General features: G+C 34.9%; 1 protein-coding gene across 12 annotated transcripts; it reads right to left on the bottom strand.

The window, feature by feature from the left end:
• Nucleotides 1–1275: 1275 nt before the first annotated feature.
• LOC125662317 (uncharacterized) lies at nucleotides 1276–22627 on the bottom strand. 12 transcript variants are annotated; one of them, XM_056147132.1, is made up of 6 exons: nucleotides 22517–22627; nucleotides 22333–22362; nucleotides 9418–9706; nucleotides 7329–7454; nucleotides 2775–6996; nucleotides 1276–2632 (listed from the first exon to the last, which is right to left on the bottom strand). In XM_056147132.1, exons 5-6 carry the CDS (start codon nucleotides 5602–5604, stop codon nucleotides 1971–1973), a joined length of 3492 nt encoding a protein of 1163 aa, XP_056003107.1. In that variant the 5' UTR covers nucleotides 5605–6996; nucleotides 7329–7454; nucleotides 9418–9706; nucleotides 22333–22362; nucleotides 22517–22627; the 3' UTR covers nucleotides 1276–1970. The 12 variants fall into 7 exon arrangements, with proteins under 12 accessions (XP_056003107.1, XP_048750435.2, XP_056003108.1 ...); XM_056147133.1 differs by having other exon boundaries at nucleotides 22333–22344; nucleotides 22517–22623; XM_056147134.1 differs by lacking the exon at nucleotides 22517–22627 and adding an exon at nucleotides 21421–21480 and having other exon boundaries at nucleotides 22333–22497.
• Nucleotides 22628–22690: the final 63 nt, after the last annotated feature.

The raw sequence follows: 22690 nt of genomic DNA, 5'->3' as shown, positions 1-22690 counted from the left end.
GTTTAAAAACGTTCATTAATTAAAATTTGATTTCGAACCTCATAATGTCCTTGCAATATCGATATTGCAATATTGATGACCTCAATACATGTATCGCATGCATGACACCGAACCACGTAAGCAGTCTAAATATATGATATAATCGTCCTGAATATGTATTTTAGTCCATCATTATTTGATCCAAAATCAGTAAAGTTCCATAATACTCCATCCGTCCTAATAAAGGATGTTTTTCAATTGCATATTTCCGGTGAAATTTCCATTTGCCACCTTAACTATGCTGAGTTTCATATTTTGCATGTGTATTTCTTATCACAAGACCTTACTGAACCCAAAATCTAAAAATCGGGTTACCTTATCATTAACATTTGACGTACTTTTACAGAATTTTAGTATAAGCCATATCTTTTAAATCGTAAAAGGTACTGTTTTTATATTAAGCATGTGCATTCCATCAATACCAGATTTGTTGACCTTGACATTGGCCATTGACCTAGTTTTTGGATTTTTAAGAAAACTTAAAACTTGACCTTGGTCATATCTTTTGAAATAATAAAACATTTGTATTCCTTGTGACAAAACCTTTCCATTGGTACCAACAACTTTGATCTGGTGAGCTTTACATTAACCTTTGAACTACTTTAAAAAAAAACTCTAATATCTAAATAGCATATCATTTTCTTATGAAAAGACTTTTTCATTGGTACCAAATGTGTTTACCCAGAGACCATAAAATTGACCTCTAACCTACTCTGAATATTATAGTGTAAGTTAATGTCCGACTACCTCTTCATTCTTTAAAATCAATGGAGCATAAGAAAATAACTACAAGATATAAAAAAGAGTGTGATTATACATTTAATTCGTGTATATATATGATTTCCATACGTTGCAATATATATATATATAACTTTAATGCATCGCAATGGAGTTTTTAAAGTGAACCAAATAAATATCAAGCTATTTGAAAGTGCTGCTATCCTGATCAAATTTTAGAATAAATCTAATTGACTTTAATGCAGTTAATTGACCGACAAAAAATTCAACACTCCATACAATATTACACATGTATTTCAACAATTATAAATCGAAATCTGTAAACCTCCGCAGAGTTTTATAGCTACAGAGGTTGTTTAAAAACGTTCATTAATTAAAATTTGATTTCGATATATATATATATATATATATATATATATATATATATATATATATATATATACTGTGTATTTCGTTGTGGTTTGAAACTCGCAGAATATGGATAACCAAGAAAATTGATTCCAAATAATTGAGATAATTTTAGTGTAAAAATGTAAACATTACATAATATATATTATACTTATCACAATTATATGAACTCTACAACAACCATTAAAGTTTAAAACAATGGGTGGGCGGATCCAATTATCATTGGATTTTGGCCGTTTTTGTTGGTGGATGCCCATCTTTTTTTGTGGGCAGGCAGCTATTGGGTGGCATTTATACTGGGTTTTGCTTAGTGTATTATTATTGTATTTGTCAGTAGGGGGTCAGCTTGCACATTATGATGCCAAATTGTTTGACATACAGGGTATAATCTACTGACCCCCTAATAAGCTAAATAGTTTTCTACATTGTGTATAAATGCAGTATTGTTTGTAATTTTTTGGTGCTAGGGGGTCAGCTTCCATGTTGTGATGATAATGGGTTTTCCATTTTTCTGTGTACTAGTCAACTGACCCCCTAACTGTTTTTCGTCATTTACGGAATAAATGACAATTTTTCAATTCAATGATGTGTTCTTGGTTATGCCTGCCTAAGCAAAAAACGGAGCAAAGTTCTCCTTGGCGAGTTCAATTTACGTAGGAACATAAATAACTGTATGTTCGTGGGAAATGCCATTATCGTCCAAATTCCATTTTCAAAAAGATTCACAGAAATTATTTACGTTACCGATTATAATCTTACAATGTAATAATGTCCACATGTACATCTCACATTTGTGGATCATCTGTGGATGTAGTGAGGGTAGATTTGTCGATTAAATCCAACTTTTCGTGAACGCTGGTCATCTCGTTCTGCATGTTAGACATATCTGTTTGAATTTTGGATACACTTTCAGTAGTGGTGTCAACTTTAATTTTCATTTCTTGCATATCGTTTTGCATTGATTCCATTCTTCTTCGAAGATCAGCAAACATACGAGACAGAAAATCTTCTTTATCATGTTCTTGAAGTTCCTTTTCAAATTTAGTAAGATGGTAAATATTTAAGCCTAAAGCCGATAATACGTCTTGAATCGGAGTCACCAGACATGTTCCATGATCTGTAAATGCCTCAACCATTCCAATACACCGGAGTATTGGTGCATCGTCCATCTCTAAAGAAAACACGAAAGCTCCTGAATCCCCTTTCTCGATGAATGTTTCACACCGATGTGGTTTTACTTCGATCTGCCCATGCAATTCATACTTATTCTTATGTATATAAACATTGTGTGGTGTGGTGCCTATTACCGCTGCAGGGTCTTTAAAATGAAGAAATCCACACGTCAGACCTGAAACAGCGCCGATTTTCAAAAACATTTTCAAGTTGATGTCTGGTACTTTTGAGATCTCGCCATTTGAAAAAGATGGGATGTGGTGTTGCTGAAATCCTGAAAAATGAAATATGTTGGTTATGGAAATGGATTAAATAAATAATTTTTCTACGTTTTGAAACATTTTACATCAAAGCTATACACTAAATAACACTATTTTTTCAAAGCTATAAAAATATAAGATATTTAAGGTGCAAACCTGCTTTTCTATAATCCTCTGTCTTTACTTTCAGTGAAAATTGCCCCGTTTCAGGTAGACTGTCATTCAATTCAATAAGCGCAGCATCAATACTGGTTTTAGTCACCTGATCCAAATTAAAGTATGCTTTGTTTACTTTTCCAATTCGTCGTTTGCCTTTTTCTTCCACAACACCTACAGAAATATTTTGTTCGGCTATATTTTGTAGTGCGTTTTGATTATCTAAAAATTTGGAACACACCACATGCGCACACGTTATGAAACCTTTTTTCCCCAAATCAAGATCAATAAATCCACCAAGTGTACCAGTAATAGATTCTTCTGTTGGTCCTATTTTATCACCAATCCTTACACCTTCATGTCCAGCCGCAAAAGTTACAACACTTTCTCGGACATCTACAGGATACCCACCAATTTCAGTAGGAAATCTCATCTCACCGACTGGTATTATTCCTTTGACTCTACAGTAAATTACTATTGTGTGTTGCTTAACAGGTGGTTCTTGATAGGGCTTACCGTAGCCTTTTGATTTAACAGATGAAGCAGATATCAGTGTAATATTGCTATGACTTGATAGTAATCTTTGAATGTCCTCTTGTTGTAAGTGTATGGAAGACAAATTTTCATTTTCATAACACATAATTTCTTTGGCTTCATGGGAACATTTATCCGCATTTCTAAAATAAAGTTTAAGTCCAAGATATTCCTTCATCTTTAACTGTACATTGCCATTTTCTTCATTAGTAATGACAACTATTGTGTCCAACTGGCTGTTCAGATGTCCCTTCAGAGTGGAATATGTATATCCTGCCCAGACAGATTGGATACTTAGTACACGATAAAATGCATTGGTGAATTTTCTGCATATTCCATAAGCAGCTGCCTTTAACACACTGCTCAATTCGCATGATTTGATCCTTTCTAGAAAAGAGCTGATCCAAGCATCAGGCATATGCTCCGGAAATAGGAATGCTAAATTGATATACCAAAGTTCAACCTGAGTAAGTCCCACTTCAATCAACAATTCTTGAAAAGTCATATCGATTTCTTCCTCGATCTTAGAAAGAGCGAGCATACGTTTGAATGTTTTATTCACAGCTGTTTCTTTTTGAAAGACACTTTTTTCTTGGTTCGTAAAGTGTAAGTCCACTAGACTGGACACATTCGAATATTTAAACTTCGTATCAACTCTTCTAAGAGGAAACACAGCAAAGTCGATATATTCAAATTTTTTTAATCGTGCTAAAATGTGGTTTTCATATTGAGCGATACGATGGGATATCATGTCCATAAAATTATCGTATTTTCCCCTCTTATATTTGTCCATTATAGTTGCTACAATGGACATGCTTCTATGCAGAAATGCAAGGTCTAAAACCGTAAAATCATCAAATGTTTTTGAATGTATCTCGAAACCTTCTTTTAAGAGGAATTCAAATGCTTCTTTGTTATTGGTTTCACAAGAACAGTGGATTGCGTTATATCCATTGATATCTCGTCTGTGTCTTAAACCAGGAACAGTTTTTAAAACATATTTCAAAACGTCTGTGTTTCGGTTACTGCATGCATAGTGAAGAATTGTTCTGTTGACCAGTGAGGTAGCGTACACATCAACATTCAAGCTTAGACAAAATTGAATAACTTGCAAACAGGTATTCATTGCACTGAAGTGTATAGGCAGTTGTCCTAGTTTGTCAGGTTCGACAAAATCTTGTGGATAATTCTGATATAAATACTTAACTATTTCAACTGTGCTTTCTCGACATGAAATATGAAATATATTCTGTCCAGAGTGTGAAGTTTGTTTCCTGAAGTACCCCTTATCAATAAGATATTTCACGGTCTCCATTGATTTGCTCTCAGCTGCACATAACATCGCATCGTATCCATCATTGTCTACAGCTTTTAAAAGTTCTGGATATCTCCAAGTCATGAAACGCACAACTTCAAAATTTCCTGAACTACATGCAACATGCAAAGCATTACGCCCACTGGTGGTTCGTCGTTGAACATTAAAACCGTGATTTGTTAGATAGTTAACAATATACACAGTACTGAAAGCAGACGCAATGTGTAATAAAGTGTATCCCCCACCTGACTCTTCGTTCAATAATTCCGGAAATGCATGCAACAAATAAGTAAAGGTATCTATCTGTTTGCTTTTACAAACAGAGCCCAAGACGTTTTCTCCAGTTGATAGTAACTCTAAGCTAAACTCGCGGTGGTCACATAGAATTTTTACCGTTTCTAAATCACCATTTATGCATGCTGTCTGGAAGGCTGTGCATCCATTAGCATCTTGTGAATTCATCATTTCAGGATACAGATCCAGTATGTGTCTCACTAAGAGGCTATTTCCACTTTCACAAGCAAGGTGAAGCAGGGTCTCTTTGTTGTACGTTTCTTCATGGGGTATCATTTTGACATCTCTAACAAAATATAACATAACTTCAGCATCTCTATTAGAGACTGCGTAATGTAAGACAGATTTTCCTGTTGTGGTTAACATTGTAACATGTTGTGGATATCTGCAAGAAAACCATTTGACATTGGTAATACTTCCGTGCATTGCAAGTATGTGTAACACAGTTTCACCTCTGTATGAGCGTTCGTTTGGATTGAAACCCTTTCCTATGAAAAAATCCACCATCCCCATCAATGCATATTTTGCCCCTAAATGTAGAAGTGAAAATCCTTCGGGATCCTTTAACTTTAGTGCCATTGGAAATTCGTCAATCACATGGGACAAAAAAGATATTTGATTTTGTTCTGTTGCAGGTACCAATACTGTATTGAGAAAGAGGCCATCATCGTGTATTGCCACTCCCATATCCCGAAGCAACTGAAATATTTCTATGGATCCAACTTTACACGCTTGTAGAATTAATCCGAATTCCTGACAAAGATTGTGGAATGTTTGTAGTTGCAGATGACTAATAAGTAACCTCAAAAGTCCGATTGCTTTAGCTTTCGTTGCACAGACTAGAAAGTGTCCTAGTTCTGGTAATTGCAGATTTGAAATTGATTTGGAAATGTTGCCGTTTTCCCTGAAACATGCATTGATAAAATCATCATTGTTCCATTCCACTAAATTTGATATTTCTTCTATGATATGTATGTTAACATTAGAGCATAGATCTGATGAAATTCTTTTTGAAACTAAGTGGAACACTTGTTCATCAGTGACATTGATACTGTCAGATAGTATCAATTTTCGAAAAAACTTTAGTTCTTCATATGGAACGAGTTGAAAAACAACATCAGGACGTTTTTTTCAAAATAAATGATGCTACACTATTGTGTATGTTGGTATGCTTAAACTTGACATACAGCCCCTCACTTTCTGTAACTGTGCAAAGATATACATCGGTTAGGAGTCTTGCGGCCAATACCAATTTTTGAGAGATGTTTCTACCTAACCTCAGTTCAGTTTCCGTGAATATGGTAAATAGAATTGGCCATTTTGAAACCTGTTCAGACAATTCGTTAACACTGACTTTGCCTCCTTTCAAACAAACAACTGTTAAAACCAGAAGAAATTCAGGTTCCATGTTTTCGAAGGCATTCATCGGCAATGATTCTTTTCCTTGGACATGATAGTTTAGATTTACATTTGACTGACAAAATCTAGGAAATCCAAATGAAACCGAATTCAATATTTGTTCTATGCTTTCTTGATGAATATGAACACAATACTTTTCCAACATTTTCATTTTTTCTTGTGGTGAAAGACTGTAATTCGTGTCTGTCAGCGACAAGTCTACTATAATGCCCTCTGAAAACCCCGAAAGATGCTCTAATCTTGGTCGTACTAGTTGGAGTACTTCTTTTCGTAGATTAAGAATTACTTTATTTGCTGATTTATCACACCCAATCCCCACATTTGATGCAATTCCTTCAAGATGATGACAAACGTTCTGAAAAAATGTTTCTGAAAAGACATCTTCTTCACAGAAATCCTCTATGATTAAAAATAGGTTTTTATTAGGCGAAATGCAAGTTTTCCAATCGTCGTGATACTGTACAATAAAAGGTTTCATCATCCTATATATTTCAAAATCAGTTGCACAGTGGTAAGATAAACATGTTTTGCCATCACCTGGAAGTCCAGTTAAAATAACCATATTGTTACCCTGGAGTATATTGAAAACCGTTTTGTATCCATTGGTCTCAATAAAACGACATCGATTCTCTTCCTCTGAAATGGCCGTCCGGGACAATTCTGTAAAATGGTGTAAATACTTTTTATAAAAATGCATACAATACATTACATGTTACTGTATGATTTTGATTACAAGAGGAACATTTGAATCGATTATATCACCATCCACTAAAAGGAATACACATGGTTTCAAATGTTCGAACCATTCATATGCCTCATCAGGATAAAATTGAAACGTTTCACTAATGGTTACTTTTTTCTTATACTGAAACGCCTAGAGGTTTGTCGAAAACAAACATTTTACATCTGATTAAAGAGGAATGGAAGAAGCAGGAAGCAATTTCAACGGTATTTTTAAATTCTGCATATGAAAAGTGCATCATATATCTTACCCGCACGCATTGCTATTTTCAATTCGGTTCCATCTTCCTTAATAAATTGTAAAGCAGAAGACGTTTTCTCCTGCACTGAACCAATTTCTTTGACTAGTTCTGAATGCAGCCTGTTGATTCGTAAATCTGATGAATAAAAATATTTGAATTTCTTAATAATGAACGTTACTAAAGATAACTAAATTGTATTTGATAATACAGAAAGCGCTTACAATGATTCTTGAGTTTTTATATAAGATTAAAATGTTAGCATGCTTATTTTGTTTTGAATAGAATAACATTTACTTGTGTCACAGAAATTCCAATATACTTGCTAAAGAGAATGTACATATGGTTTTATGAGAATTACTGTTCGTTATCTTCATATTTCATAGGAGAGGGGTTTTACATCGAAAATTGTAGCGTTAATTGGCAGACAAGGGCGACATTGCGCATCAGAGTACGTCAACAACAAATTCAAGTTCCGGGAAACCGGAAAATAAAATTAAGTGAACATCTGGATGTAAAACATTCTGAAGTATTTCCAATTTATTAACTTTAAACGGACATTATTCTAGCAAGAAGACAAAAAAGAAATGCATTTTATACAAGTATGTTTTAAAATCCAATTCCTAAGAGTTTGATAGCAATGGCCTATTACTTTGAATATAGATTGTGCATGTATAGCTTCAACTGTTTTATCGCTACAATTTACCATTTATTATATCATGACGTCATGTGTACATGTAGGTCAATGTTTTAGAATCTGGAAATTCGTATCGCTAACGCCTCTTTATATACACTAAAATAACCCAACGACATGAACTTTGAAAATTGTGAAATGCTCGGAACCACGAAGCGAATTGCATGTGTTTAACTAACAAATGAAAAAAAAAACATTTTATAAATTAAACTTAGTCACATATACGTGATACAAGTTTTTTTTTATTTTTTTAATAATGAAAACAAACAACCTTTCTTGGGTACTGAATCACTGTAACGTAGAAAAGGGGATTCGGTTTTGTTTTTGTTTTTGGGGGGGGGGTTTGGTTTTTTTTTTATAAATTTATTCCTCGACGCAATCCTGGCTGTGGTGTTCTGTACCTTCTGTAAGCGATCCAAGGTAGTTTTGTTTATTCCTAACAGAATCAAGTGTTAATATAACGAGTGTACTGACACACTTCTGTAGTTATAAAATGGTGAATTCGACAAATATTGCTACTATGAAAATGGCATGCTTTTACAAAAGATGACATGTGGTTCTCAAAAGTGAGATAGGGATTGAAGTGCACACTAAGATTTTTGAAACACGGTGCGGCAGATATGTCCAACTTTAGGGTGGTGTAATGGAATTTTCGCTACATTAAAATGATTAGCTCTGTTTTATTTTGATTCAGTTTCAATAAGTATGTACCCTCCATGAACTAAAATATGCTATACAAGCTTCTAATCTTGAAAAATAATCCTTCCATTGGCCGTGTTACAAGATACATTTGCGAGTCGTCCGCATAACAGTGGTAGTTCATTCCGTGTTGTCAACAGATGGTTCCGATTGGTTTGGAAAATAGACAGTGAACAGACCTTTGGGTAACGCCAAAAGTAAAACAAATCCCTCAGTGGATTTGACAGAGTTAATAGCTACAGATTGATGTCGCTTGTTAAGCAAGAAAGGATCAATTTTGAGACACCGCCTGTTGTGTCAATGACATCAAATGCAGCAGGAAGACCCAGAAGCACGAGGACAATAGAAACGTTTATCTTGGACATAAGTTTTGAATTGTTCCATATAGAGTTTTCATATTTCATAAGTATACCTTGTGATTTCACATACTTTTTAAAAAGCTTTAAGCTTAGCCTTAAATCCAAAAACGTTAAATGTTCAACGGTTAAAACCTTTGAGTGATTTCAAGTTTGGATATGTCGTGATGTTTTGTGGCTACGAAATGGGGGCAAAATTTTCACGGGAATAAAGAATGAAAAAGAAATATTTTAAAAATCGCAACATCAGGCCAAGGTGACTCCGGTTAACGAAGCCTGTTTTTCAAACTACATGTATCTACCCTTATCTATTAAAATTATCTAGTTTTAAGTAGTGTTTCGTCATACTTACCCGTTTTCGTTGTTAAATTTCTCACCATGGTGTCCATGTTCTTTAACGTATGATCGTGTTCTTTTATCTTCCTATCGAGATTATGTTTTCTCGCAGAGTAAATATGTTCTATCTTTTCCTCTCGAGGTTCTTTTGTGGTGCGATCAAGCGGGATATTTTCTTTTGAAGGTTTTTTTTTCTCTTTATTTTTATTCGCATTTGATTCAGAGGACAGAAGCACTGGGCGATTTCGTTTTTCTCCGCATTCAGTGTTTTCGTTACAAGGATCCATTTTCAGTTGTTTGTCTTGCTGTGAATGAGATCAAGCATCCAGGATATAATTCATTCGTATATGTCAGCCTACATAGCCATGTATAATAATATATGTCATGTTACATAACTAAGCTATTACTCTACATCTATACACTAATTCATAACACTAAGTTATTACTCTACATCCATACACTAATCCACAACACTAAGCTATTACTCTACATCCATACACTAATCCACAACACCTAGCTATTACTCTACATACTACTCTACATCCATACACTAATCCACAACACTAAGCTATTACTCTACATCCATACACTAATCCACAACACTAAACTATTACTCTACATCCATACACTAATCCACAACACTAAACTATTACTCTACATACATACAATAATTTACAACACTAAGCTATTACTCTACATACATACACTAATCCACAACACTAAGCTATTACTCTACATCCATACACTAATCCACAACACTAAGCTATTACTCTACATCCATACACTAATCCACAACACTAAGCTATTACTCTACATCCATACACTAATCCACAACACTAAGTTATTACTCTACATCCATACACTAATTTACAACACTAAGCTATTACTCTATATCCTTACACTACTCCACAACACTAAGCTATTACTCTACATCCATACACTAATCCACAACACTAAGCTATTACTCTACATTCATACACTAATCCACAACACTTGTCAGGGATGTGTGGTGTTATACTGTGTAATCATTTAAATTCGAAGGGACCAATTTTCGTGGATTGCCAAGATTTTACAGTTTCGTTGTGATGTAATTTCGTGGATATAGTTTCCACACATTAAATCAATTTCGTTGTGGTTTGAAATTCATGGGATCCACACAAAATGAGTGTCCACGAAATGCAATGAAACGCAATGTTCCATTGAAAAATATATCCCTGTGTCATCATCAGTATTTACACACTGCCCACAATAAATAAGTATACACTCATCAAAAGAAGTTACTTGCGCATATAACACATGGGTTACATTGTTGATACAGATTTTTCGATGCAAAATACATAGCTCTGACATATAAATAGATGACGTTAACCTTTTAACTTATTATATTCTTATCTTTTATCAAAATACTTCATTTTCTGAATTTTCTAAAGAGAACTATTATGCAACTTTCGACTTGAAACCATTTCAAATTAATTTCTAATACATGTTATTGTGTGTTTGAAGTGTACTTTTGCAAGACGCTGTGATTTTTCACCGTAAATAAACCAACATCACAATTCAACAGATTTCTCAAAAAACATTGAATGGTCATTATTGTTTCACATATCTTTAAGTTGTACCCTTAACTGATCATTTTACTGAGATGAATTGAAATTTATACACAGTATATCAGCTCTCTTTTATCATATTGAATATATATTCCATACCAAAATGTCTAAAAAGCTTATATGTATACTTATTTATGGTGGGTAGTGTATCTGTATTCTTCAGATTTTAACCAGCCGTTTAGAAGGCGGAGGATCCTGGACTAGAAATTACACTTTACCACCACCTTGATGGAATAATGTTCCTAATCCATGCAAAATTATAGCTATGTGCAGTATATTTGTATTGTAAGTGTTCAGATAGACTCTAGTGTAATGTAAAACTTATACGGTACCAATTTTGATGCACCAGTTTGTCAGTAGCAGTAAAAATTGACTATATGTAGAACAAGCTCTTGCGTATCGAATCAGTTGAGAGATATAAACACCATATACAGGTGATAATGGAATATTGCTACATAAATATGGAAAGTTAACGATGAAGAAGCTGCAATCATCCCGTTTGTTATCCAGTTGAATTGTCAGTTTGCCGTTAATGTCTAGTTTCAATAAAATATCTAAGTATGAAGAAGTGGACAACTCTGTGGTGTCTTTTATTTCGAGCTTGTTCGATATATGAATGAAAAGTATTATTGTTAACAGACAAAACGTCGTCGATATATCTAAATGTCGAATTGAGTGGCCCAGCAAGAGATTTTCCTTCTCGCGTGTAAGTAAATTTCATTAACGGCAAACTGACAACTCAACTGTATGACAAACGGGATGATTTCAGCTTCTCCATCAACTTCCCACATTTATGTAGCAATATTCCATTATCACCTGCATATGGCGTTTATATCTCTCAACTGATTCGATATGCAAGAGCTTGTTCTGGGTATAGTCAGTTTTTAAATCGAGATAAGCTACTGACAAACAAGTTGATGGTACAGGGATTTCAACAGTCTCGATTGAAGTCAGCATTTCGCAAATTCTATGGTCGTTATAACGATCTACTTCGTCAATACAACCTCACATTCGGTCAAATGCTGTCTGACGTGTTTCATAACGATTGTTAAGCCGTTCTTGGCACACTGATTTGACTGCGGATAACTCCGTTTACCTGATCAGGATATGGGGTTCACGGCGGGTGTGACCGGTCAACAGGGGATGCTTACTCCTCCTAGGCACCTGATCCCACCTCTGGTGTGTCCTGGGGTCCGTGTTTGCCCAACTATCTATTTTGTATTGCTTGTAGGAGTTATGAGATTGATCACTGTTCGTTATCTTCACCTTGCATTAATGTGTAGCATTGTTGTATACGTGTATATTTATTATCGTGCTCAACGTGCTGATTTTACTGACTACCACTCTCTATATTTATATTTCAAATGTTTCTTTTTAAAAATGCCGAATTTAACAACTCCAGGGTTTTGACTCAAGGATGAGTCCAAATTAGTCATATCGTTTAAAGTTAATGCATATAATATATTATGTAAAGGCTTTCATCAGCGTATGTATGCACTTTTTGAGGACATTGAAGTGTTAAGAACACATGAATTTAGCTGAAATATTTTTTTTCTAGATTTCATAACCCTTGGGACTAGTGATACTTTTAACTAGCAACTAGCACTCAGGTGACCGATGAGAAATGTGAGCCTCCATTTATTTCTCGTGTTAGGACGAAATCTGAAATTAACGTATAAATAGAGATAAACTAAATACCATCTTCTGTTATGATATCTTGTATCTTCATTGTATTTAAATATGTGTTTATTCATTCGTTTCAGACGTGGTTTTACCTGTACAATCGCGGATGTAAATGTCTCGTTCAGTGTGTTCTCAATATTGTTCACTTCTTTCAATGATTTATGTCACAGAAAAAAAAACCTAAACGGGCGCGCTGGTGGATCCTTTGTATTTTCCTCTTTATCCACTATTGTTATATCTTTCTCGTTTTCTCATGGAATTTCAAACTTTGCATGAATGAATATGGTAGCATCCTTTTGTTTTGTTTTGTTTTCATAATCCATACCTTTGTTCACTTCTATACCTTATTGTTTAAAATGTTACATTTGTTGTGGTTATTAATAATCTATTTTGTTTGTTGCTATGGTTATGGATGACGTCATTGGCTCCTCAGAGGATTAGTGAGTAGCCCATACTAAAGTAATTTTGTCAGAACTCTGCTTTTTACACTACTCTCATAATGCATTTAAAGATTAACCCAACATATTCACATGTAAAACTTGGTCCTTATTGTGGTACCAACATAACCCACGGGGAAGACATGTTTTTACAAATTTGAACCTGCACTATGTCAGGAAGATTTCATGTAAATCTATACTTTTCTGACCCAGTGGTTTTTGAAGAAGATTTTAAAGATTTTCCCTATATAATTGTTATGTAAAACTTTGATGCCCTGTTGTGGCTCCATCCTACCCTCGGTGACGTTGTTGTTATAAACTTCAATCTGCACGATGTCAGGAAGCTTTAATGCAAATGTGAACTTATCTGGCCCAATGGTTCTTGAAAAGAAAGTTTTTAAAGATTTCCCCATTATATTTCTATGTAAAACTTTTGATCTCCATCGTGGCCCCACCCTACAGCTGGGGGCCATGATATTTACATACTTGAATCTGTACTATGTCAGGAAGTTTTCATGTACATAATAGGTAAATATAATTATTTCTGGCCCAGTGGTTCTTACGAAGAGGATTTTTAAATATTTGTATGCAAAAGTTTGATCCCTATAGTAGCCCCACCCTATCCCCAGGGGCAATGGGTTTTTTTTAAAACTTGAATCTGCATTACATCAGAAAAATTTCAATTAAATGTAGCCTCTCTGGATCGACCGGGGGTTCTTGAGAAGATTCCGCTATGCATTACCATGTAAGTTTTTGTTCCCCTATTTTGGCCCCGCCCTACCCTCTGGGGCCATGATTTTAACAAACTTGAATCTGCATTATGTCAGGAAGCTTTGATGTAAATACATACTTTTCTGGTCCAGTTCTTATTGAGAAGATTCTAAAAGATTTCTCTATATATTTCTATGTAAAACTTTGATCCCTATTGTGATCCCAGCCTACACCTAGCGGCCATGGTTTTAACAAACATGAATCTGCACTATGTCAGGAACGTTTCATATGAATTTCAGCTCTTCTGTCTCAGTGGTTCTTGAGAATATTTTTGAATGACTCTGTTTTTTGCATGTTCGTGATTATCTCCCCTTTGAAGGCCCTTCATTTGAACAAAGTTTACCCAAGAATGTTTTGTACTAAGTTTGGTTGAAATTGGCCCTGTGGTTCTGGTGAAGAAGATGAAAATGTGAAAAGGTTACGACAACGCCATCAATGACGGGCAACGAACAATTTTTTATCAGCTCAGGTGAGATAAAATAAATTGAGTTTTTCAAATTTTTAAGTTATGCTTAAAACATATCTTATGTTTAATGAAGTTTGAAATTTTTTCTTTAAACATTTTGATTCTTCTCTATAGAACAATTTTCAGATTTCACAGTTTCATGTTTACGTTAAAAAGTGTAGATACATGTATCAAGTTTACAAGAATGTATTTTTTTACTGCATAGCCAATATCTTTAAAACAGTTTATGAAGATTTGGTTGCATAGTAGGTCTTTAAATTTGTAACAACAAAAAAATTGAAAATCACCCTTTATTGTTATTTGTGTTTATGTGGTATTCCAACTCTAATGTTTTTTTCTTCATATCTTGTCGTAATTCCATTAATACGTCTTGCTATTTACGTGTTGCATATTGATACCTCTACAACATCAAAAATATCTGCTAAGTATCTTGAGAAGTATTTTGCTGTTGGAAAACTTGATATTGTAGCTGCTCTTAAAGATCGTATGGCCCTTATTGATTTTCAGAGCATAAACCCAAACGTCGAGTTGAAGTTTTGTACTAACAAGCATGCTTCCGCTTATCAGTAATTTCAGTGCAGCATCTAATTGATTTATACTCTTACGAACAAAGTGATCTATTTAAAGAACTTCAGAGATTGATATTGTTCCAAAAGGCTTTTTGAAAACCAAACGGCAGTAATTGTGATGGAAGTTCCAAAATAAACGCATTACTACAGTTCATATTTGTACATGAAACACAATATACAAATACAAATGTCCACTCCATTGCATAAATCAATTGAAACCGTCAATAAAATAATTATATATAACAGGTATTTCGGAAATATTAAATACCCATGAAGGATCCTTATAGTTCGCTTTCCCTTTAAACTTATTATGAATTTGCATACCATTGGTATATTACTGGTAAATCGGTAGGGTGTTCTACATTATAACTTTCCTTCCGTTAGACAAACTGTTCTGTGTGTTACTATTGTTTGAAGTATTGACATAAAACTTTTAGTAAACTAACTCTTAAAAACCTAATTTCAGCTTTGCTGAATATTTGGACTGACACCTTCACCGAATCTCGGAGCAGTCCTTCATAATTCAAGTCTGAAAAATTACTTTCAGCTTCGATCGGTTCTCCGCGTGGGGATCCGGGTTAGAATGGGTCTTTAGTACCCCCTTGCTTGTAGTAAGAAGCAACTAAATTGGGCGGTCCTTCGGATGAGACCACAAAAACTGAGGTCCCGTGTCACAGCAGGTGTGGCATGATAAAGGTTCCTCTCTGCTCGATGGCTATAAGAGCTGAGCATCGGCCTAGATTTTGCAGCCCTTCAGCGGCAGAGGTGACGTCTCCATATGAGTGAAATAATCTCGAGAGGAACGTTAAACAATATTCAATCAATCAATCAGTCTGTTCTAGCAATTAATGTGCGCTTAGTTAACACGGCTGTTCATTTCAAATAAGTGATTTGACTGTTAAACTAATTCTATATCACTATTAATTTTACTATGCGCTCAACAGTGGAGCAAATGACGTCATCCATAACCATGGGAATGAACATCTTTATATTCATGATTGAACAATAGGCTATTGAAAACGACAAAAAAGATGCTCCACTGTGAAGCCAATGACGTCATTGATAATTATAGAATCAGATACGACTTCCTATTGATAATTGAACATTAAATCAACGAGAATAACAACAGTAAAAATGGAATACTCATGGCGTCACTACATGGTTATCTTTAAACAGTAGGGTACATGTATGTATAGGGTAATGAACCGAAGACAATGGAAGAACAAAAGGTGTCCATGACCTGGGACCAATTGACTATATAGTATATATGTCCCTATTGTGAAGTAGGCGGTTTTTCCAAGTATTTTAAGTAGAATAAAAACCGACATCAATTTCATTAAGTATGGAACATTCCATGACGATGTATAAGAAAAAATTAAAACTCAGTAGATCAGCTATAATAACTTCATCTATAAACAAGAGTACCACGCATGGTACAACATACGCCCTTCCGGTTGCGAAATTCAACCTGGAAACATATTATGCATTCTGAATAGAAACGCCTTAAAGTAGGTTATGGTGCACCAATTCATCTGACATGTGAACTGATTATGTATTTCTCCAAGAGGGAAGTTGTGACAAAATGTCAGTGCAATATCTTTATCTATGATGAGAAAAGGTCCAGGAAGCTATTAAAACTATTTTAGACCTAAAGTAGATCATGGTGCACCGTTTAAGTTAAAATGTGAACTGATTATGTATGCCTCTAAGAGGGAGGTTTGGAAAAAATTTCAGTGCAATATCTGTATCCATAACGAAATATCTGTAGAACTGTTTGACCTACTTCTTCCCTTAAAGTAAGTTGTTGTGCACCAATCCAACTGAAATGCTAACTGAACATGTATTCCTACGGGTGGAAGCTTGTGACTAAATTTCAGGGCAATGTTTGTATCCGTAACGAAAAAAAAAGCTTGGAAAACTGACCTAATTTGAGCATTTGAGCATTTCAGCTGGATAAGTGTAGCGGGAGCCGCTACACTTATCCAGCTGAAATGCAAACTTACGCTTCTTGAGAAAGAAATAGTTACCAAATTTCAACGCTGTAAATGCATCTGTTACGGAAACAAAAATTGGAAAAAAAATTACCTTGGACTAACAGAGAGAGAGAGAGAGAGAGAGAGAGAGAGAGAGAGAGAGAGAGAGAGAGACGGAGAGTCCAACCCGGCTGAAATGTAAATTGAACTTTCATTTCTCTGAGAGGAAGCTTGTAACTAAATTTCTGGGCTTTATCCATAATGAAAGAAGTTGGAAAACTGTTTGATCTCCTTTTAGCCTGAAAGTAGGTCAAAGACTGATCAATCCAGCTAAAATGCAAACTGAAATTGCTTTCCTCCGAGAGAAAGCTTGTGACTAAACATCGTGACAATATATGTATCAGTAATGAAAAAAGTTCGGAAAACTGTACCTATTTTTAACCCGAAAGTAGGTTAAGGAAGAGACAATGCAGCTGAATGCAAACTTATATTGTTTTCCTCCAAAAGGAAGCCTGTGACTAAATTTCATTGCAAGATTTATTTCCATAATGGAAAAGGTCCAAAAAAATTGTTTAACCTTCTTTTAGCCCTAACGTAAGTCACGGACTGACGGACCAATCCAGTTGAAATGCAAACTGAACTTGTATTCCTCCAAGAGGAAGTATGTGACTAAATTTCAAGGCAATATTTGTATCCATGATTTTAAAAAAATCAGTAAAACTGTTTAACCTATTTTTTGTCCTAATAGATACGGACGGACAGGCTGAAATGCTAAGTGAACTTGTATTCCTCCTAGAGGAAGCGTATTAGAACATTTAAGGACAATATTCTGTATGCGTAACGAAAAAAGGTTCGGAAAACTGTTTGATCTACTTATAGTCCTAAATTAGGTCAAGGTGCCCCAATCTTGCTGAAATACAAATTCCCTCTTACGCCTCTTAGGGAAGAAATTGTTATTCTGATACGCTAAATTTCAAAGCCGTACATGCATCAGTTACGGACAAAGGTCCGGAAAACATGAACATGGACGTACAGGCAGACGCACGGACAGCGCCATAACCTAAAACGTCCTGTCTAACGACGGGTGTATAAAATCAGGAATACAAAGGATCAACGGCGTGCCTTTTGGGGGAATTTTTTGTGACGTAGATCAATAGGGTTTTGAAAGAAATCAACAATAGGGTTCAAGATATGGGACTCGCTGAACGAGATATCTCAATCCAGTTTTAGCCATCAAGTAAAACATGTCTGAAACGAATCGGTAAACAAGTATATTTAAAAACAATGACGATAGTATGATAACATAAGGAAGTGATGTTTAGCTTATGTCTATATTTATATGTAAATTTCAAAAATTGTGACTATAAATGGTTTCAAGTGTGAGAAACCAACATATCTATAAATATGACGATTTGATTCTTATCAGATATCAGAACATGTCTCAGTAATGGTCTATGCTGTTCGCCCACCACAGACCCATCGTATGCATCACAGTAGGTAAAGAGTTTTACGTCACAAAAAAGAAATTCCTAAAAATGGATACACCGTTGATCCTTAGTATTCTCGCTTTTATGTACTATCATAGCTGATCAACCAAATTTTTATTCTTTCTTATACAGAATTATGGAATGTTCCAGTCTTAATTGAATTCATGTCATTCTTTTATTTAAAATACTTGCAAAAACCACATACGTCACAACAGAGACTTGTATGCATGCATGTAGATGTTAACAGTAAACTAAGAAATAAACTTTATGACAAACAGGATGACGCCAGCTTTTCCGCCATCAACTTCCCCTATTTTGTAGCATTATTCAATGATTACCTGTATATGATGTTTATGTCTCTCAACAACTGATTCGATGAGCAAGAGCTTGTTCTGCAAGATCAGATTTTAAACAGGCTACTGACAAATAAGTTGATGTTACAGGGGTTTCAACAGTATCGTTTAAAGTCAGTATATCGTAATTTAAATGGTTATTATAAAGATCTAGTTTGCGAATATAACCAATCATTGAGTCAAATGCTGGCTGACGTGTTCCATACATGTACCAATTGTTTGAGCGGTATTTACACATTGATTTTGACTACGGATTACTCCGTTTACCGACCAGGGTACAGGGTCCACGGCCGGTGTGACCGGTCGACAGGGGATGCTTACTCCACCTAGTCTCTTGATCACACCTCTGATATATGTGTATCCAATGGGTAGTTGCTTGCCCAACTCTTAATTTTGTATTCCTTATAGGAGTTGTTGAGTAAGCACTGTTCATTATCCCCACTTTTCATACTATATAGCAAATAGGTCCCAGGTCATAGACACCTTTTGTTCTTCCATTGTCCTTAGTTCTATATCCCATTCATATCCTACTGTTTAAAGATAACCATGTAGTGATGTCATGAGTATTCCACTTTCATTGTTGTTATTCTCGTTGATTTATTGTTTAATTATCAATATAATGGCGTACCTGTTTCCATTGCTATGAATGCCGTCATTCACTTCACAGTGGAGCTGCGAAGCTCTATAGTAAAGTATCTGTACCAGAATCGACACTTTTCTGAGTTTGTTTCTTTTTCATTTAATTTTACAGATGATGCCATGGAATTCCCAACTCTGAATCCTTTATTGTGTTCTCTTTTATTTTAAGTATCAATTGTTTGAAAAAACCACATACGTCACAGACTCCTATTGTTTCATTTTATATAGTTCTATACCTTATTGTTTACCGTAGTGATCTTACTGATTTCTTCATGTTCTTTGTTGTCGATATCAATAGCCTATTATCTCATATCTACGTATGTAAAATACGTATATTCTATGAAAAAAAAGGTATGTAAGATATCTCTATATTTCATATCACGTGACGTTTATCTTACATATCCCGTGACGTCATAATCAATACACAACTAGTTTGCAGTTTACCTCGCCTCGATTGAAGAACACTACCGTCTGCAAAGCTCTTGTACAAAAAATGACAGATTGTAATGTCCCTGATAATCTCCAGGTGTATGTGACCGAACACAAAAATACACATTCCTGGAACGATTACCGCACACTCAACAACAGTCACAAATTCCTCATACACCTATGTCATCCGGTGCATTATGCCAGTCAGTTCACAGAAACCCAGCCCACACGGTCTATTACTTCTAGGCCTACCTCCACATTTACTCTGTCAACGTCTACTGTCCGTGACTCAGGTGAAATAAGTGCCTTCAATGTCCATGAGACTCGAGTCCTTGCACGCGTGGAAAACGAAAGTCTAGTTATGCCCATATCCACCAACAAAAACCACTTGGAATCTCTCTTCACACACTCGTCATTAAATAACTGCTCAATTGATATCAATATCAATGCTACTCTAAGAAAAAAAAACGTGCAGTTGTGGATTCATATTCTGATTAGGTCTGTCAAAATGTTTCGCGCTGATAGACTGTCGAGTTACGTCACGCATCACCCTGATTATTGATTTATTCAAAGAGGAATAAATCTAATACTATTCACTTATATACTCGTCGGCCGATTGTTTGTCGGCAACGTAGTTGCCAAAATGAGGGTCGTAGAATTCGATTCTTGTGTTATTTTTAATGTACAGCGAAAAATTAATTGGAAATTTCTTAAAATGGCGTCGCTAGGCACAAGGAAAACGGAAAACTCTAGAAATATGAGGGGGGGGGGAATACTGTCTTATGAGTTGCCATGAAATATTAAGGTGATTCCACCCTCGGAGTTGCAAAATAGCGGTAAAACCCTCGGCAAAGCATCGGGTTTCACAGATTTTTTGCAACCCTCGGGTGGAATCACCTTATATTTCATGGCTACTCATAAGAGAGTCTTATATTGTTCAATCATGAATATAAAGACGTGTTTGTTCCCATGTTTATGGATGACGTCGACAAAATCGATATTTTTACACAACTAACCGGACATTTGAACAGTTTTAATGTCTTTTAATACATGTATTCTTCTCGGTGACATGGATATTTCACTAATATTGGAGTTTTACGAAGAGGCTTACAGTTGTTGTGGCAAGCTAAAGAACCCTCACTGCAAAATGGCCGTAAGCACAAAACGAAGGCCTAAATTTGAAACCTTTCACCGATCTTCGACAACATAAGAAAATCACGCATTTGTAATTCAGATAAAAACTTGACAAATGTTTAATGTAAAGTTTAGAAAAACTGCTAATTGATAAATATGTGTAAATCAATGGTGGATATTAAGGAAATCATTGTATACTAGAAATACAGTAGAGGTAATATCAGCATAGTTTTCAAATCATAAATAATTGATTATATATGGAAAATAATAAACTTTTTCACTAGCATCAGTTTACCCATTTTTCATTCTATACAGTGACTAAAATTCCTCTAAAAGATTTATTTCCATCATGTGCAAAGTTTTATTCAATAAAGACTTTTGCAAAACCAATGGCATCACATGAGGATAGATCAAGCTTAAAGAGTGAATCTCGTGAGCAATGTCGTCCTACAATAACAATCATAAGCATACTTGTGAATACACCAATTTCGAGATACGTCCGAGTTATTTCCCTTTGGAGAACTGTCGTACCTAGTAAAGTACAAAACAACTTCTTTACCCGCGGGAGTGGGACAGATATACATCACTACATAAGTGAATCTGCTCAGTAAGTTTATCATACGCAGTTTAATCACCCAATTTCGACTGATACACAAACTACGTAAATGATAAGTATTCAAGAAGTAATTAAATACTTAGAATTCTTATTATATCACGTTATTTTGTTGCTCCTAGCTATCATATCCAGGACATTGCATTTATGTTTCCACTTTATTAAAACATTTCGTTTGATTGTATTTTACATTTCCTACATCAAGTATTTAATACATCTTATCGTCTTTCTCACTGATGTGGTACCCCTTTGTCCCACCTAAGCATTCGAAGTTCCACTAAATGCACATCCTATACAGGAGAGCCCTAATCTCAAAACTGGCGTAGAGGTGTAATTTCATACCAAAGTAATAGTACATTAACCTAACTGCGTGCTTTCTAGAGACATTCTGACGGATTTGAATCAAAATAAATGTACATGTAGATAAAACATTGTTTACTCAATGATAAAAGGTCAATTAATTTAATATATTTAGAAGTTAATAATCCATATCTAATAGTTCTATAAATTCCTGTGACATTTGAAGGCTTGATTTCAATGAACAAAATTGTATAGCCCCTCATTAAAAGTTGTTTTGAAGGCTTGATTTCAATGAACACATTTGTAGAGCCTCTCATTAAAAGTTTTTAAAAAGTAAATAATACATGTACTGGTTTTAATCAGTTACACATATAAATTCTACTTGTTTTGGAAATAATAAATGTATAATAGAATTAAACATGCACAGAAAAGTAACATTTTAGCAGAGTACAAACGGGAAATTATCTTACCTTCTTGTTGTCCTTTAATGCAAATGAAAGCTGAAACGTAGTATACTGTTCTACTAATATATACATAATATGATGTAAAATGAACTCGTTTACAGATAAGATACACCACTCGACAGTTTAAAACTTGACCTGAATTTAAAGGATTTTCGAACTCGCATAGATATTGTTTTGTAATAGTTTTTACCTTTAATCAGCTTTGCCACACCAGGACACACCATGTAAGACGTATCTTAATCACCTACAAGAAAAAGCAGATAATGTCATATAATAGTCATTGTTCCATACAGTGTATTCTCCATTATTAAGTTATTTATCAAATCTTATCAATAAAACAGGCGGACGTGTAACAACATGCTAA

This window comes from Ostrea edulis, chromosome 8 (genome assembly GCF_947568905.1).
Source record: "Ostrea edulis chromosome 8, xbOstEdul1.1, whole genome shotgun sequence".
Taxonomy (NCBI): Eukaryota; Metazoa; Mollusca; class Bivalvia; order Ostreida; family Ostreidae; genus Ostrea; species Ostrea edulis.
The sequence above is the reverse complement of the archived record's forward strand: the minus strand, read 5'-3'. Positions and strand labels throughout refer to the sequence as shown.